The sequence below is a fragment of the Pelophylax lessonae genome, assembly GCF_965119305.1.
Source record: "Pelophylax lessonae genome assembly, chromosome: 7".
In the NCBI taxonomy this organism is placed as follows: Eukaryota; Metazoa; Chordata; class Amphibia; order Anura; family Ranidae; genus Pelophylax; species Pelophylax lessonae.
Window position 1 is genome coordinate 280,273,420 of NC_138774.1, and position 17,946 is coordinate 280,291,365.

Here is a 17,946-nt window from a genome sequence, read left to right on the forward strand (position 1 = left end):
AAAAATGATTGCAACGATCTCCATTTTATTCTCTAAGGTCTCTTTAAAAAAAAAAATATATATATATATATATATATATTTTTAAATTAAAAAATAAGAAAACAGTAAAGTTAGCACAATTTTTTCTATAATGTGAACTGAACATTCTATATATATATATATATATATATATATATATATATATATATTTTTTTTTTTTTTTTTTTTTAAAGAGACCCTAGAGAATAAAATGGAGATCGTTGCAATCATTTTTATCATTCTGTATTTGCGCTTCCAAACACATTTTATTTTTTTTTTTTTTGGAGAAAAAACTCACTTTTTTTAAATGAAAAAATAAGAAAACAGTAAAGTTAGCACAATTTTTTCTATAATGTGAACCCAACATTCTATATATATATATATATATATATATATATATATATATATTTTTTTTTTTGTTTTTTTAAAGAGACCCTAGAGAATAAAATGGAGATCGTTGCAATAATTTTTATCATTCTGTATTTGCGCTTCCAGACACATTTTTTTTTTGGGAGAAAAACTCACTTTTTTTAAATGAAAAAATAAGAAAACAGTAAAGTTAGCACAATTTTTTTCTATAATGTGAACCCAACATTCTATATATATATATATTTTTTTTTTTTAAAGAAAGAGACGCTAGAGAATAAAATGGAGATCGTTGCAATCATTTTTATCACTCTGTATTTGCGCTTCCAAACACATTTTTTTTTTTTTGGAGAAAAAACTCACTTTTTTAAAATTAAAAAATAAGAAAACAGTAAAGTTAGCACAATTTTTTCTATAATGTGAATTGAACATTCTATATATATATATATATATATATATATATATATTTTTTTTTTTTTAAGAGACCCTAGAGAATAAAATGGAGATTGTTGCAATAATTTTTATTACTCTGTATTTGCGCTTCCAAACACAATTTTTTTTTTGTAAAGAAAAATTCCCTTTTTTAAATAAAACAATAAGAAAATAGTAAAGTTAGCACAATTTTTTCTATAATGTGAATTGAACATTCTATATATATATATGTATATTTTTTTTTTTTAAGAGACCCTAGAGAATAAAATGGAGATCGTTGCAATCATTTTTATCACTCTGTATTTGCGCTTCGAAACACAATTTTTTTTTGTAAAAAAAACTCCCTTGTTTAAATAAAAAAAAAAAGAAAACAGTAAAGTTAGCCCAATTTTTTTTTCTATAATGTGAAACAAACATATAATATATACTGCTGGCTTCCCTGCCCTGTAAAAAAAAAAAAAAAAATTAAACATTGTAATAAATAATTTAAAAAAATTGTAAAAAAAAGAAATTGTAAAAATGTATAACAAAAAAAAAGCTATACATTATTTTTATTTTTAAATGTAAAAAAAACATTTTTAAAAGCCCCTACCCCCTTTTCAATGTGCCCCCATTTCACAGGGCATCATTCCCGCATTTCCTTCACCTATCCCCCTCCCTATTCTGCCTGCTTCCGACACCCCCCTTCCTATGTTCCTATGTGCCTATTTAATTGTGACGCCCCCCCCTTTGGATTCCCTGTCCTGTAAAAAAAAATAGTAAATTGTAAAAAAAAAAAAATTAACATTGTGATAAATAATTGAAAGAAATTGTAAAATAAATAAATAAATAATTGTAAAAATTAAAAAAAAAAAAAATTTAAAATACAATTAAAAAAGGGCTAATTCACACAAGTTGTGTCCGCTAATAATGATTTTAGTGTATTCTTAGTGAGAATATTGTCTTGATAATTTTTGGGGGGGGGGGAGCCCTGCCAGGTAGGCTGTACGGGCCCCGTCATTTCAAACAGCACCCCTGCTTGCATGCCTTTGCTGCTGGAGATCTTGGAAAGAGCATTTGAATGGAGGGCCAACAAAATGACAATTCCATCAGTCATTGGTTGGAATAAAATGTATAGAAGGCTCAGCGGCGTGGAATGTGGTCTCAGGACTCTAAATACTTCCTATCAAAGTGAGTAAATTGGGGTCTTTGTGATCAGGTAACGGGTCACCTTGCTGGGAATAAAGGTGCATTAATCCAGCAGGACACAGCAGGTTCTGTATCCTCATAGTCTCCTCTGTACCTCCAGTTACATGAGTCCATGCCGGGGAACACTGGAGGTCTTTGTGCGGGGAGCCTCCCCTCCCTGTCCTCCTTGTCTCCCCCCCCCCACCCCACCCCTTCACCCCTCTGTTATCGGCTATTATTTATCAGAGCATTAGCCTTGCCATAGAGGGACGGGCTGAGTGTGAGACCGACTCCTATGTGGCAGAGTGCCTGTCCCTCTAACAATCCGTTTTCTGTGCGTTCTTGTCATTGGCCCCCTCCTGTTTGGAGGCTCTTTCAATGCATTCCCCTGGGGTGTCAGAATGGGGCTGTGTGTGTGTATCCTTCCCTGAAAAGGGGATTGGAGGAGGAGGAGGCGACTCGATGGGTTTCCTTCCCTCGTACTACGGCTCCCAGGACTATCAAAGGCTCTTTTTCTCCATGTCTTGTTTGTCACCAATATGGAGATTTAGTTACGTTACACATCATTGTGCAGACCCTGTTCTGCTTACAAAGTTACATAGGTTGAAAAAAAGTCCATCTAGATCAGCGTTTCTCATCTTTTTCAATACAGAGGAACCCTTGAAATAAAATTCTGGTCTCAGGGAACCCCTGCTAAAAATGAAAAATCTACAACTCATGATACATTAGTGTGACAGTCAGTGGGAAGAATGCTCCTTACTCTTGTCATCATTGGGAAGAATTACCCCCTTACAGACAGCTAAAAAGAACAATGGTGTAATTGGGAACTTATCTGAGAGGCAGAAATTGACCATTTCTCAAGGAACCCCTAGCAACCTCAGGAGGAACCCTGCTTGAGGAACCCTGATCTAGATCAACCAACAGAAAAAATAAATAGACGAAAACCTCCATCCATAGACGGGTGCATCTCATAAAATTAGAATAACATTGAAAAGTTAATTTATTTCAGTAATATTTCAAGCATTTCTTTCTTTTAATTTTGATGATTATGGCTTACAGCTGGTGACCAAAATTCGTTATCTCAGAAAATGTTAATATTACATAAGACCAATTAAAAAAAAAAAGGATTTTTAGTACAGAAATGTTGGCTTAGTGAAAAGTCTGTCCATGTACAGTATAGTATGCACGCAATACTTGGTCGGGGCTCCTTTTGCATGAATTACTGCATCAATGCGGCGTGGCATGGAGGCGATCAGCATGTGGCACTGCTGAGGTGTTATGGAAGCCCAGGTTGCTTTCATAGCGGCCTTCAGCTCATCTGCATTGTTGGGTCTGGTGTCTCTCATTTTCATCTTGACAATACCCCACAGATTCTTTATGGGGTCTAGGTCAGGTGAGTTTGCTGGCCAATTAAGCACAGTGATACCATGATTATGAGGCGGGCAAGTGTTGGTAGTTTTGGCAGTGAGGGCAGGTACCAAGTCCTACTTGTTGCTTCCATACAGTGTGGACAGTTTCTTGTTGCAACCAAGGCTGGATGTAGCCTATCTCATCTAGGGCTGCAGTAAAAAAAAGGTCAGGGGAGGCATAATGTCATCACTGTATGTAAGTCACTGACAAGTCTGTCACACAGTATGACCAAGATGCAGGGAACCAGTATTTCCTGATCACTCCGCACGCTTCTGTATCATTAGTCACGACCTGGGAAACACAAGCATGTATCAGACTGTCATTAGGATGAATTAACAAAACCCGTGCCTCCTTAAATCAAGTGCAACTATCAGAGCCCACTTTACATTAGAGTCCACATCAGAGTGCCCCCTTACATTAGGATCCCCATCACAGTGCCCCCTTACATCATTGTCCCCATCACAGTGCCCCCTTACAGCATTGTCCCTATCACAGTGCGCCCTTACATCATTGTCCCCATCACAGTGCCCCCATACATCATTGTCCCCATCACAGTGTCCCCATACATCATTGTCCCCATCACAGTGCCCCCATACATTATTGTCCCCATCACAGTGCCCCCTTACATCATTGTCCCCATCACAGTGCCCCCCTACATTATTGTCCCCATCAGTGTCCCCTTTACATCATTGTCCCCTTACATTATTGTCCCCATCGCAGTGCCCCCTTACATCATTGTCCCCATCACAGTGCCCCCTTACATTATTGTCCCCATCACAGTGCCCCCTTACATTATTGTCCCCATCAGTGTCCCCTTTACATCATTGTCCCCTTACATCATTGTCCCCATCGCAATGCCCCCTTACATCATTGTCCCCATCGCAGTGTCCCAATACATCATTGTCCCCATCGCAGTGTCCCAATACATCATTGTCCCCATCACAGTGCTCCCTTACATCCTTGTCCCCATCAATGTGCCCCCATACATCATTGTCCCCATCAATGTGCCCCTTTACATCATTGTCCCCATCACAGTGCCCCCATACATCGTTGTCCCCATCACAGTGCCCCCTTACCTCATTATCTCTATCGCAATGCCCCCTTACGTCATTGTCCCCATCGCAGTGCCCCCTTACATCATTTTCCCCATCGCAGTGCCCCCTTACATCATTGTCCCCATCGCAGTGCCCCTTACATTATTGTCCCCATCGCAGTATCCTAATACATCATTGTCCCCATCACAATGCCCCCATACATCATTGTTCCCATCAATGTGCCCCCATACATCATTGTCCTCATCAATGTGCCCCCATACATCATTGTCCCCATCAATGTGCCCCCATACATCATTGTCCCCATCAATGTGCCCCCATACATCATTGTCCCCATCAATGTGCCCACTTACGTCATTGTCCCCATCAATGTGCCCCCTTACGTCATTGTCCCCCATCGCAATGCCCCCTTACATCATTGTCCACATCGCAATGCCCCCTTACATCATTGTCCCCATCGCAGTGCCCCCTTACATCATTGTCCCCATCGCAGTGCTCCCCTTACATCATTGTCCCCATAACAGTGCTCCCTTATATCATTGTCCCCATCACAATGCCCCCATACATCATTGTCCCCATCACAATGCCCCCATACATCATTGTCCCCATCAATGTGCCCCTTTACATCATTGTCCCCATCACAGTGCCCCCCTTACATCATTGTCCCCATCACAGTGCCCCCTTACATCATTGTCCCTATCACAGTGCCCCCTTACATCATTGTCCTCATCACAGCGCCCCCTTACATCATTGTCCCCATCACAGTGTCCCCCATACATCATTGTCCCCATCACAGCGCCCCTTTACATCATTGTCCCCATCACAGTGCCCCTTTACATCATTGTCCCCATCACAGCGCCCCCTTACATCATTGTGCCCCATCGCAGTGTCCCCTTACATCATTGTCCCCATCGCAGTGTCCCCATACATCATTGTCCCCATACATCATTGTCCCCATCACAGTGTCCCCATACATCATTGTCCCCATCACAGTGCCCCCATACATTATTGTCCCCATCACAGTGCCCCCATACATTATTGTCCCCATCACAGTGCCCCCTTACATCATTGTCCCCATCACAGTGCCCCCCTACATTATTGTCCCCATCAGTGTCCCCATACATCATTGTCCCCATAAATCATTGTCCCCATCAGACTGGCTCGTGGATCAGATACTGGGGGAAGGGGGGGGGGGGGTGTCGGGGGAGAAGGGAAGATTTAATGTTTTTTACTAAAAAATGTGTTGTCGTAGCTGTCACTGTCACTGTGTATTCTGCAGATTGTTTTCTGGAGATGTGAATCAACAGTTGTCCTAGTAGGTTTTGTTATTGCATGTACAATCACATAATTACACGCTCTCCAACATTTCAAAGAGCAAAAAAAAAGAATCACTTTGCCCCAGCCCACCCTCCGTCATCCGACTGCGGAGACAGCCACGCGTCCTTTTTATAAAAGCGCTAAAATTATTTTACCAGTACAAAGCATGCTGACGTTACTAATGGTTGTTTTTATTACATTTCGGGAATTATTTTTTAAATGCAGCTCTACACAAACAAACAAACAAACAACATGGATAAAAACAAGTCTAAATACAAATGTTTTCGCAGCCACCCTCTAAGGCCCCGTTCACACAGGGGCGATCCGACTTCGGGGGGCGACCTCCGAGGTCGCGTTGCGAGCAGCGCGCCGCGACCTCGGAGCGGCCGCCACGGACTTCTATAGACGGAAGTCTATGGCGGTCACCTCCGGGTCGCCCCAAAGAAGCTCCGGACCCTTTTTCTAAGTCGGAGCGACTTGTGTCGCTCCTATTAGAACGGGTCCGCAGCGTCCCTATGGAAGGCGACCAGGTCGCCTCACAGGTCGCCTTAGTGTGAACGGGGACTAACTGGAAGTCGGATCACAGCAACAAAAAAAAAAAAAAAGTAATTTGGAGGAGACTCAGTCCCCATTCACACTTGTGCGATGGACCCCAGACAGGTCGTATGACAGGTCGCACCCCATGTTTCCCAATGAGTACTGTTCATATCTGTGCAACTTTAAAGTAGTTCCTGCACTTTGATCCGACTTTCTTATAACTTGAGGGCCATATACTTCAATGTATACCCTCAAAAGTCGCATGAAAGTCGCACCTGCATGATATAAATGTGACTTGTGAAAAGAATGCCGGCAATGCAAAAATAATGGAAAAAAACGCATGAGGTTCCCCCCCCCTTACATCCATACCAGGCTCTTTGGGTCTGGATTGGATTTTAAACCCACACCATAATGTTAAAAAACAAGGTGGGGGTTCATCCCGCATTCCATTCCAGACCACCCTTATCCGAGCATGCAGCCAGGTCAGGGAAGGTGGGGGGACAAGCGGGCACCCCTTCCCCTGAACCATACCAGGCCACATGCCCTCAACGTCCCCAAAGCACCTTTTTTTTCCCATGTTGATGGGGACAAGGTTCTCTTCCTTACAACCCAGGTCTGTGGTCCAAATCATTTGGTGGAGGGGGGTTTATGGTGTGGGGTTGTTTTTCAGGGGTTGGGCTTGATCCCGCCTGTGAAGGGATCTCTTAAGGCATCATACTGAGGCTCCGTTCACATATAGGCGTTTCGGAAAGAAGTTCTTGTACTTCTTTTGGGCGCCAGGCGTCCCGTGATTCTGTTAACGCGATATTACCGCGATTCATCAGGCGACAACCGCGTTTGGGGTGCCATTGCAAGTCACGGGAATCGCTTGGGTGTTCCGCGACTTGCAATGGTTCGGAATTGCGGGCAGCATCGCGGCAATTCTGTCCGCTATCCGAAACGCCTATATGTGAACGGAGCCTAAGACATTTTGGACAATTTCATGCTCCCAACTTTATGGGAACAGTTTGGGGATGCCTCCTTCCTGTTCCAACTGACTCCTGAGGAGTTCCCTTCACTGGAACTAAGGGGTCAAACCCAACCCCTGAAAAATAACCCCACACCGTAATCCCCCTCCACCAAATGATTTGGACCAGTGCACAAAGCAAGGTCCATAAAGACATAGATGAGCGAGTTTGGTGTGGAGGAACTTGACTGGCCTGCACAGAGTCCTGACCTCAACCCGATAGAACACCTTTGGGATGAATTAGAGTGGAGACCAGGCCTTCTCTCCAACATCAGTGCCTGACCTCACAAATGTGGTTCTGGAAAAATGGTCAAACATTCCCATAGACACACTCCTAAACCTTGTGGAAAGCTTTCCCAGAAGAGTTGAAGCTGTTATAGCTCCAAAGGGTGGGCCAACTCAATATGGAACCCTACGGACTAAGACTGGGGTGCTATTAAAGTTCATGTGCATGTAAAGGCAGGCGTCCCAATACTTTAGTGTACACCTCATTGAGTGCAAAATAGGGTCCTGTGACCTATTTTTTTTTAGAACAGGGCAATGTAACACATAGGACATACCGTATGTGTCTATACATGGCAGCTCACTATAATGAACATGTGTTGCACTGTATATGGGTTTTGGGGTGCAAATAAGGCATTAAGAAAGACGTGGTACAATAAGGGCATCACATGCATTATAACACATTATGGTGTATGGGTCCTCACGTTGCCCGCGCATACACTTTCCTGTTTCTGAGGTCATTTACACTATTGTTGGTGAAAGCTTTGCAAATCATTGTCTTCTGTTTTGTAAAGTTAAAGATATTGCACAATGGAACTTCCTCATAATATGCTTTATATCGCCAGTTTAGATCGGACCTCTTGTTTGGAACTTCTTCTTCTCCATTTTTTTTAACATGTGCTTCCTATTGTTACTTCAGCTGTCTCTCAGCTTACTCAACACTGCGGTTAGATCTGACCATAAAAACCTGTATGACCTCTTAGATATACTGGAACTACACACTTCACGTGACTCAATAGGACATTCGTCAGCATTGCTAAATAACATTATAGTGTAACTGTGTCCGGGTTATAAGTAAGGCTTGAATTGCATCTAGACTGACCCCTGTAACTACAGGCACTGTGAAGCAATTCGTTCTAAAAGCTGAAGTTTCAGTATAACAAACTTTGCATAGGTACATACACTATATTACCAAAAGTATTGGTATGCCTGCCTTTACAACACACACATGAACTTTAATTCCATCCCAGTCTTAATCCCAGTGTCGGGACAAGGTCATCCAGTGCCCAGGGCAAAGATGCCAAACTGCGCCCCCCTCCTTCCCTTAGTGTTAGGGTCAAGGCATCCCCCATCCCTGCAATAAACCATTGCGCTCAGGGCAGCCCCCTCCTGCCCACCCCTTGTCCCTCCCCTGCTCAGCCTGTAGGGTTCAATTTTGACTTGGCCCACCTTTTGCTGCTATAGCAGCTTCAACTCTTCTGGGAAGGCTGTCCACAAGGTTTAGGAGTGTGTCTATGGGAATGTTTGACCATTCTTCCAGAAGCGCATTTGTGAGGTCAGGTGCTGATGTTGGGACAACAAGGCCTAGCTCGCAGTCCTCGCTCTAATTCATCCCAAAGGTGTTCTATCCGGTTGAGGTCAGGACTCAGTGCAGGCCAGTCAAGTTCCTCCACCCCAAACCCTTTATCCATGTCTTTATGGACCTTGCTTTGTGAACTGGTGTGCAGTCATGTTGGAACAGGAAGGGGCCATCCCCAAATTGTTACCACAAAGTTGGGAGCATGAAATTGTCCAAAATGTCTTGGTATGCTGACGCCTTAAGAGTTACCTTCACTGGAACTAAGGGATCAAGCCCAACCCCTGGAAAACATCCCCACACCATAATCCCCCCTCCACCAAATGATTTGGACCAGTGCAGTCCTGATCTCAACTCGATAGAACACCTTTGGGATTAATTAGAGCGGAGACTGCTTGCCAGCCCTTTTCGTCCAACATTCTCAGACCCGAATAGGCATGATCGGAATTGTAGTTCTTGAACAACTAGAGGGCCAAAATCTGGAAACCCTTACCTTAAGAGTTCCCTTCACTGGAACTAAGGGGCCAAGCCCAACCCCTGATAAATCACCCCACACCATAATCTACCCTCTACCAAATGATTTGGACCAGTGCATTCCTGACCTCAGCTCAATAGAACACCTTTGGAATGAATTTGATTGGAGACCAGGCATTTTTGTCCAACATTCACAGACATGACTAAACATGATCGGAATTGTAGTTCCTGAACAACTAGAGGGCCAAAATCTGGAAACCTTTACCTTAAGAGTTCCCTTCAATGGAACTAAGGGGCCAAGCCCAACCCGTGAAAAATAACCCCACACCAGAAGCCCCCCTCCACCAAATGATTTGGACCAGTGCACAAAGCAAGGTCCATAAAGTCATGGATGAGTGAGTTTGGGAAGGAAGAACTTGACTGGCCTGCACAAAGTCCTGATCTCAACCCGATAGAACACCTTTGGGATGAATTAGAGCGGAGATTTTTGGTCCAACATCAGTGCCTGACCTCACAAATGCGCTTCTGGAAGAATGGTCAGACATTCCCATAGACACACTCCTAAACCTTGTGGACAGCCTTCCCAGAAGAGTTGAAGCTGTTATAGCTGAAAAGGGTGGGCCAACTCAATATGAAACCCTACAGACTAAGACTGGGATCATGTGTGTGTAAAGTCAGGCGTCCCAATACTTTTGACAATATAGTGTATGTGCCCTTTCATGAATGGGGTTTACATCCACTTTAACCTGTCAGTGGTCATTAGACTATGGCTGATCGGTGTAAGGCAGAGAATGCTTCGGCCATTTATGATTGGCCCAATACAGTGACGGCTTTCTATCAGGATCGCTCAGGTGGGTGCAGACTTGGATCTGAACCCCCCCTGAGCTCATCATTAGTTAGTATGATCATCTAGAGTGCAACATAATTAACCCTTTGCTTTCTGTTTGCAGCATCATGATGTTCGAAGGCAAGGCCAACGAAACACCTCTAAGGCCTGCAGGTCCCCCACCGAGGAGAGACATCAGCAGCCTTCCATGAAGAGACAAGATGGCGGCCTGCACCATCTTTCTGTGTACAAAGCCAAGCGTTGTTCCAAGAACTGCTACCAAGAACATTCCCCAACAGACAAAGTGCCTTCAGAGGACGGATTTCACTCTCGCACCTCCTCCTCGTTTCTCTATTTTATCGACCAACCTTTCTTATCCTGGACTTGTCCTATAGAGCTTTTACTATTTATTACAGGGAAGATGATTCAGTGACACATTGTGGGCCTTTCTGTAGAAAAAGTGTCTGAAATCAAAGAGACTGAATGGGTTTGCCGAAAATGAAAAGCAAGATCTGAATGGTTGCTGGGCACAGCCAAGATGCCCTTTTATACACATGGTGGCCATTGCTGACCATTGGTGTTCATTGCTGGCCATTGGTGGTCATTGCTGACCCATTGGTGGCCATTAATGGCCATTGGTGGTCATTAAAGGCCATTGGTGGTCATTGCTGACCCATTGGTGGCCATTAATGGCCATTGGTGGTCATTGATGGCCATTGCTGACCATTGGTATTCATTGTTGGCCATTGGTGGTCATTGATGGCCATTGGAGGTCATTGCTGACCCATTGGTGGCCATTAATGGTCATTGGTGGTCATTGATGGCCATTGGTGGTCATTGCTGACCCATTGGTGGCCATTAATGTCCATTGGTGGACATTGTGATGTAGAATGGTCAAGCTTTAAAGATATGGACACCTTATCAGCCCATTTACATACCTCCCCAAATTTTTGAGATGGGCACAGGGGACACCTACTAGCAAAAGTATGTAGGCATAGGACACGCCCCCTACCAAGCCCCCTTAAAGGAGAATAATACAAAAAAAAAAGGATTAGTTAAACCCACAAGTGCTTTTTTTTCCATTTATTCTTTTTATCACTACTATTCCTTTATATTGGCTTTTGAAATGTACAAATGCAGCAATTTAGAAATTGGATGAAAGGTTTAGCACCTGAAAACACTTTTTTGAAAGATAGAAAGTGCAACTATATAGACCAAAATGAGGGACTTTGTTCCAAATCAGGGACAGTCCCTCAAAATCAGGGACAGGTGGGAGCAATGGATGTCCTCTGTCACCAAGACGGATGCAGAGCCTACAGCCCTGCACTGGAACAGTCAGCTTCTGCATAGGGAAGTGCTAGGTTTCCCATCCTCTAGGTCGGGGATCTCCAAACTACGGTCCTCCAGCTGTTGCGGAACTACACGTCCCATGAGGCATTGTAAAACTCCGACATTCACAGACATGACTAGGCATGATGTGAATTGTAGTTTCTGAACAACTGGAGGGCCGTAGGTTGAAGACCTCTGCTCTAGGCCAAGGATCTCCAAACTACGGCCCTACCGCTGTTGGGGACTACACGTCCCATGAGGCATTGTATCCTATGACTACATACCTTTGCTAAAAGGTGTCCCTTGTTCCCATCTCACAAAGTTGGGAGGTATGGGCATCTCACTGCTCATCATAGGGATTATAGGGAAGAAGAGGTTGCAGGGACCTAGCAGAGGATCGGGTACTTAGCTTTCCCTGGTCTCCTGGATGTAAAGGAGCATTTAGCACATGTTGGGGCAGCCTGGGAAGATTTTTACTCTCCACGGAGTTCAGCTTTAAATCCAAAATTTCCAGGATTTTTAGACTCCTCCCCCTTGCCCCTGCACTTTGTGGTTCCTCCCACCAGCTGCTACATCCCTATAGGACACAGTAGCATAATAGATAGACACTGTAACTAAATGAAGAAGAATAGGAATTTGCTGATCAAACAAGGCGTATTTATAAAGAATAATTGCCCAATTAAAACAAATACAACTAAAAATGTCTCCTAGGAATCATAAGGCTGGGTTCACACCGGTGCGATGCGGGAACCACAGCGATTCCTGTGCAGATTCCCACACCGCATCAGAATCTCAGGCAGTTCACACTGCGAACCGCTGCGGGTGTCAATATTAACCAGTTCTGGACCAGAAGGATTTGCCCCCTTAACGACCAGGCTATTTTTTGCGATTCGGCAATGCATGACACCTCCTAAGCTTACCTCTATTATTTATATCTGCTAGTACTCCTAGAAGACCGCTATCACTGTAGTTCCAGGAGAGTGATGCTGAACCATCTGAGCTCTGCATCCTGAACAGGAGAGTCCCTGCAGCTGACCCCCCTCCTCTCCTCCTGCCCAATCACAGAAGCCTTGGTATTATTTGGGCTGGTGCAAGGATTTTTGACACCCTAGGTGAAAAAAACATTTTCTGCCCTCCATTGCTCCACCCCTGACTCCACCCCCTTTGCCCTGCCCATGTAACCAATGTGACCTACCTGACCCCCATACACTGGCCTACCTGACCCCTACACTGGCCTACCTACACTGACCTACCTGACCCCTACAGTAACCTACATGGCCATTACACTGACCTACCTGACCCCTACACTAACCTACCTGATCATTACACTCACCACTCCACTGACCTTCCTAACCCCTACACTGACCTGCCTGACCCCTACACTGGCCTGCCTACACTGACCTACCTGACCCCTACAGTAACCTACATGGGCATTACACTGACCTACCTGACCTCTGCACTAACCTATCTGATTATTACACTGACCACTACACTGACCTTCCTAACCCCTACACTGACCTACCTGACCCCTACACTAAACTACCTGACCATTACAATGACCTACCTTACCATTACACTGACCCCTACACTGACCTACCTGAACCTTACACTGACCTACCTTACCCCCTACACTGACCTACCTGACCCCTACACTAACCTACCTGACCATTACTCTGACCTACCTAACCCATACACTGACTTACCTGACCCCTACACTTACCTACCTGACCCTTACACTGACCTATCTGACCTTTACACTGACTTACCTGACCCCTACACTGACCTACCTGACCCTTACACTGACCTACCTGACCCTTACACTGACCTACCTGTCCCCATACACTGACCTACCTGCCCCCTACACTGACCTACCTAACCCCTACACGAACCTACTTGACACCTACACTACCTGACCCCATACACTTACCTACCTGACCCCATACACTTACCTACCTGACCCCATACACTTACCTACCTGGCCCCTACACTGACCTACCTAACCCATACACTGACCTAATTGATACCTACACTACCTGACCCCTACACTGACCTACCTGATTCCTAATACAATGTCGGTGTTCTTCACTCACCGGGGCTCTGCATGCATCCAATGAGCCAGTGCCAGGAACAAACCCTGCCTCGGTGCCTCCAGGCTCCAGGTGTCACCAGCCCTGGAGCGCCCACTACTTTGTTCTGATTAGGCTATATCACGTGAGGCTGCCGCTGTACAGGACAGGCCGGGAGGGAGAGCGGCCTCTACCAATAGTGGGGACACAGTCGGGGCACATGATTTGGTATAGGAGTTACCTATGGGCAGAGGCAGAGCTGGCTGTACTGGGACATCAATCACCAGAGACTCAGGGAAAGAGACAGACAGGTCAATTATCATAGAGGTGGCGGCTCGCAGGGGATGTGTGCTTCCGTTTTGATGGGACACAGTCCTCCAGTGCTGCACTGCGCCTCTGACACTACTTACCTACGGACAGGGCGGCTGCCGCCTGCTGCAGACAGAGGCATCCCCTGCATACAGTCAGCACCGAAGTGAAAAATTACATTGAACTAAGACCAGCGGAAGATGGAGAGTAGGGAAATCAGCGGTTGGACTCCCTAGACAGCTGCCTAGTTTGCCTAGTGGTAGCGCTGGCCCCGGGTATTATGTGAACACATGCACAAAAATACAAAGGCTTCTCTGAATGGGCAGCAGAGGAGAGGAGTGGGTATAGCTGCTCTGTGTGTCTTTCTCCTCTCTGTAATGCCGGGCAAAGCAATAAAACTGTCAGATGTAAATAACAGAGATAAGCCCAGGAGATGCCATGCACCTCCTTGGACCTAACTCCTAGGGTGCCTTTACTTTTTTACGAAGTGGTTGAATTCTTTGAGTACAACTTTAAATAATTGAGGGTTTAATTAGAGCTGCACGATTCTGGATAAAATGAGAATCACGATTTTTCGCTTAGAATAAAGATCACGATTCTCGGCGTGAAGACATCTTTCACATTATACAAAAAAATTGGGCTAACTTTACTATTTTGTTTTTTTTTTAAAATCATTAAAGTGTATTATTTCCCCAAAAAATTGCGTGCAACGACCGCCATTTTATTCTCTAGGGTCTCTGCCAAAAAATATATATATATAATATTTGGGGGTTCTAAGTAACTTTCCAGCAAAAAAATTCAGATTTTAACTTGTAAACAACAAATGTCAGAAAAAGGGTTTAGTCTTTAAGGCTCCGTTCACATACTAGCGTAACGGATCGCGGGCAGAATCGGCGCGATCCCGAATAATTGCAAATCGCTGGACGTCCGTGCAATTCCCGTGACTTGCAATGGCACCCAAAACGCGGCACGGTTATGCCGCGATTGTTGCCTGACGAATCGCAGTAAAATCGCATAGACAGAAATGCTGGATGCCTGTCGCCCAAAAGATGTTCTTGTATTTCCTTTGGGAAACAGGCCTACCGCTTCTGTTTGTGCGATTTTACCGCGATTCGTCAGGTGACAATCGCGGTAAAATCATGCAAACAGAATCGCCGGATGCCTGTCACCCAAAAGATGTTCTTGTATTTCCTTTGGGTAACAGGCGTCCCGCGATTCTGTTTGCGTGGTTTTACCGCGATTCGTCAGGTGACAATTGTGGTAAAATCGTGGAAACAGAATCGCCAGATGCCTGTCGCCCAAAAGACTTTCTTGTATTTCCTTTGGGTGACAAGCGTCCCGCGATTCTGTTTGCACGATTTTACCGCGATTCGTCAGGTGACAATCGCAGTAAAATTGCGCAAACAGAATCGCCGGAGGCCTGTTGCCCAAAAGAAGTTTGTGTACTTCCTTTGGGTAACAGGCATCCCGCGATTCTGTTTGCGCGATTTTACCGAATCTCGGCAAAATCGCGCTGCGTTTTTGGGGTGCCATTGCAAGCCACGGGAACCGCATGGGCGTCCAGTGATTTGCGATGATTCGGGATTGCGGGCAGAATCGCGGCGATCCAATACGCCAGTATGTGAATGGAGCCTAAGTGGTTTGCACTGACCTCATTTACAGACCCGAAATTGATCGCTTTGATCTAAAAGAACCAAATGATACAATGTTTATAGTTGTCTCTTATCGATGGGCAATGTTGATAAACATTTGCTGGATGCACTTTTTAATGATACAATGTTTATAGTTGTCTCTTAGCGCTGGGCAATGTTGATAAACATTTGCTGGATGCACTCTTCTTTTTTTTGACAGCTGTGAACAGAGAACGGCTCTGCACTGCATGAATCGTGGAAATGCCGGATTAGGATTGTGAAGGGGGTTGAACCGAGATCGCTATTTTTTAATGATTAATCGTGCAGCTCTAGGTTTAATACTACTTTAAGTGAATGCTTGAGCCAGTCAGGTGTCAAATGTATTTAAAAAATTGCGGTGACCTTCTAGGTAAATGGTAAAGGTGATTATTTTCTGCTTTATAAATATGCCTCCTGTCTGCAATAGGACTGCCTGTAGAAGCCCCTGATTGACTGTAGGCATTATATACCTTCAGAGTCCCATAGTCCTTGTATATATTTCCAGTTTGGCCTCGATGTGAATCCCTGATATCAAGAAGAGTTACAGGCCTTTTCAGTAAAACAGTGCAAAGAACGATGGAGGCATGCAGTGACCAATCGCAATTCAGCAAACCAAAAAATCTGTAAAAATGGATTCCGACGGGCCAATCCGGTTCACGCTGCTAGTCCTTCTTTGCCTTTACTGAACGAGCCCATTAGTGTTACCTCTCAGTGCCTTCACTTACTTAACATGTTTTGTATGTTGTCATTTTTATCTTGAAATCTGATTAGAGTGTAAGCTCTTCGGAGCATTGATTTTCCTAGGACGTACCGAGCCATTGCGTGAGCTAGTGTGTGTTGTACTGTAATGGCACACAGGCTGGAGTAGAAAGCAAGATTGTTTCTTTTTATTGTTCCCTGCCTAATGTTCTTATCCGATATCTTGATAATAATGTATATTTTGTAAAGAGTTGTGAATACTATCCAACGCCTGTGTTTTTTTTTTTATTGTATCTTACTATTTTATTAAGCTTTGTTTAGACTTGCGATTGTAAGGGGGGGCCGCAAAAATACATGGTTGAACCACATTTTTGACAACTGCCCCCCTTTAACCACTTCTGGACCGGTAGGATTTACCCCCTTAATGACCAGGCCATTTTTTTGCGATCAGGCACTGTGTTACTTTAACGGACAATTGCGCGGTTGTGCGACGCTGTACCCAAAAAAAAAAAATTTCCCACAAATAGAGCTTTCTTTTGGGGGTATTTGATCACCTCTGCGGTTTCAATTTCTCTATCGTTCATTGACGGACGCAGTTCTCTCTGATATATCAGTAGGGTTATACTGCCCCCTACAGGAGTAGGACACTAGGCAGAAAAAAGTTCTGGCTACGCCTATGGGCAGTCCCGGAGGGTACACCCTCTCTCTCCCTGCATAGGATGCCATGGCCTAGTCATGGGCAAGAACATTCGCTAAGTTCAACTTGAAAGATGCCGTGGAGTTAGGCATGGTCACTTGCGCACGGCTGCCGCCGGCATGGTCGTGTGTGCGTGCTCACGGATGGGCCAAGGTCAGTGTCAGCTGCGGTCTGCCTTTCCTCCTCCCTTCTCATGGCTCCGGACTGGGCTCGCCGAGCTTGGTACGCCGGACGCTCCTTGGAGAATTCCTCTCAGGGAGGAGTTATTGTCTCCAGGGCCCATCTCCCGTCCGACTTTACAGTCGCTGATTTTGCCGACTTGGCTGTTTAAAGCCAGGTGTTGAAGGACGGGGGTTTGGCTGCTAAAGTGGTTCCCACCCTGCTTGAAGCGAGGGAAGCAACTTCTAGGGTGATTTTTGTTCATCGTTTGAGACAGTCATATATTGAGTGGGCTTCCCCTCACTCTTACTCGGTGGCCTGGATCTTGGCTTCCTTCAACGGGGAGTTGATCAAAAGTTGGCCTTGAGCACTGTCAAGGGTCAGGTTTCGGCTTTGGCAAATTTCTTCCAAAGGCCGTTGGCCGCCTGTGCCCCGCTGCGTGACTTCTTCCAGGGGGTGCGACACTTGGTACTTCAGGTGCGACATCCGTCGCCAAATGGGGACCTTGATTTGGTGCAGTCGGTTCTTTAAGAACCTCTGTTGCGAGTATTCAGGGGGATCCCCTGCCTACCTACCTTACAGAAGGTGGCCTTCTGGGTTGCTGTCACTCTGCATGCAGGTTTCGGCACTGGCGACATTGTCCTGTCGTTCTCCCTATATGTTGATCATGGGGCCAAGTGGTACTTCATCCGGATCTGTCCTTCCCTCCGAAGGTGGTTCCTGGTGTTCACTTGTACGGGGACATTGTATTCCCATCTTGTGTCCTGAGCCCTCACATCCTAAGGAATGTGCATTTCTTACTTTGTTTAGAGTGCGGGCACTCAAGGTGTACT

The 17,946-nt window shown here is 45.0% G+C and overlaps 1 protein-coding gene across 1 annotated transcript in view; it reads left to right on the forward strand.

Moving 5' to 3' along the window:
• The window catches only part of AIF1L (allograft inflammatory factor 1 like), a 108,001-nt gene extending 97,455 nt beyond the window's left edge, over positions 1 to 10,546 (forward strand). The window contains exon 5 of the mRNA XM_082263107.1: positions 10,309 to 10,546. Within this exon, the coding sequence (XP_082119233.1) occupies positions 10,309 to 10,396 (88 nt within the window). The 3' untranslated portion in view covers positions 10,397 to 10,546. The remainder of the gene's footprint in view (positions 1 to 10,308) is intronic.
• Positions 10,547 to 17,946: the final 7,400 nt, after the last annotated feature.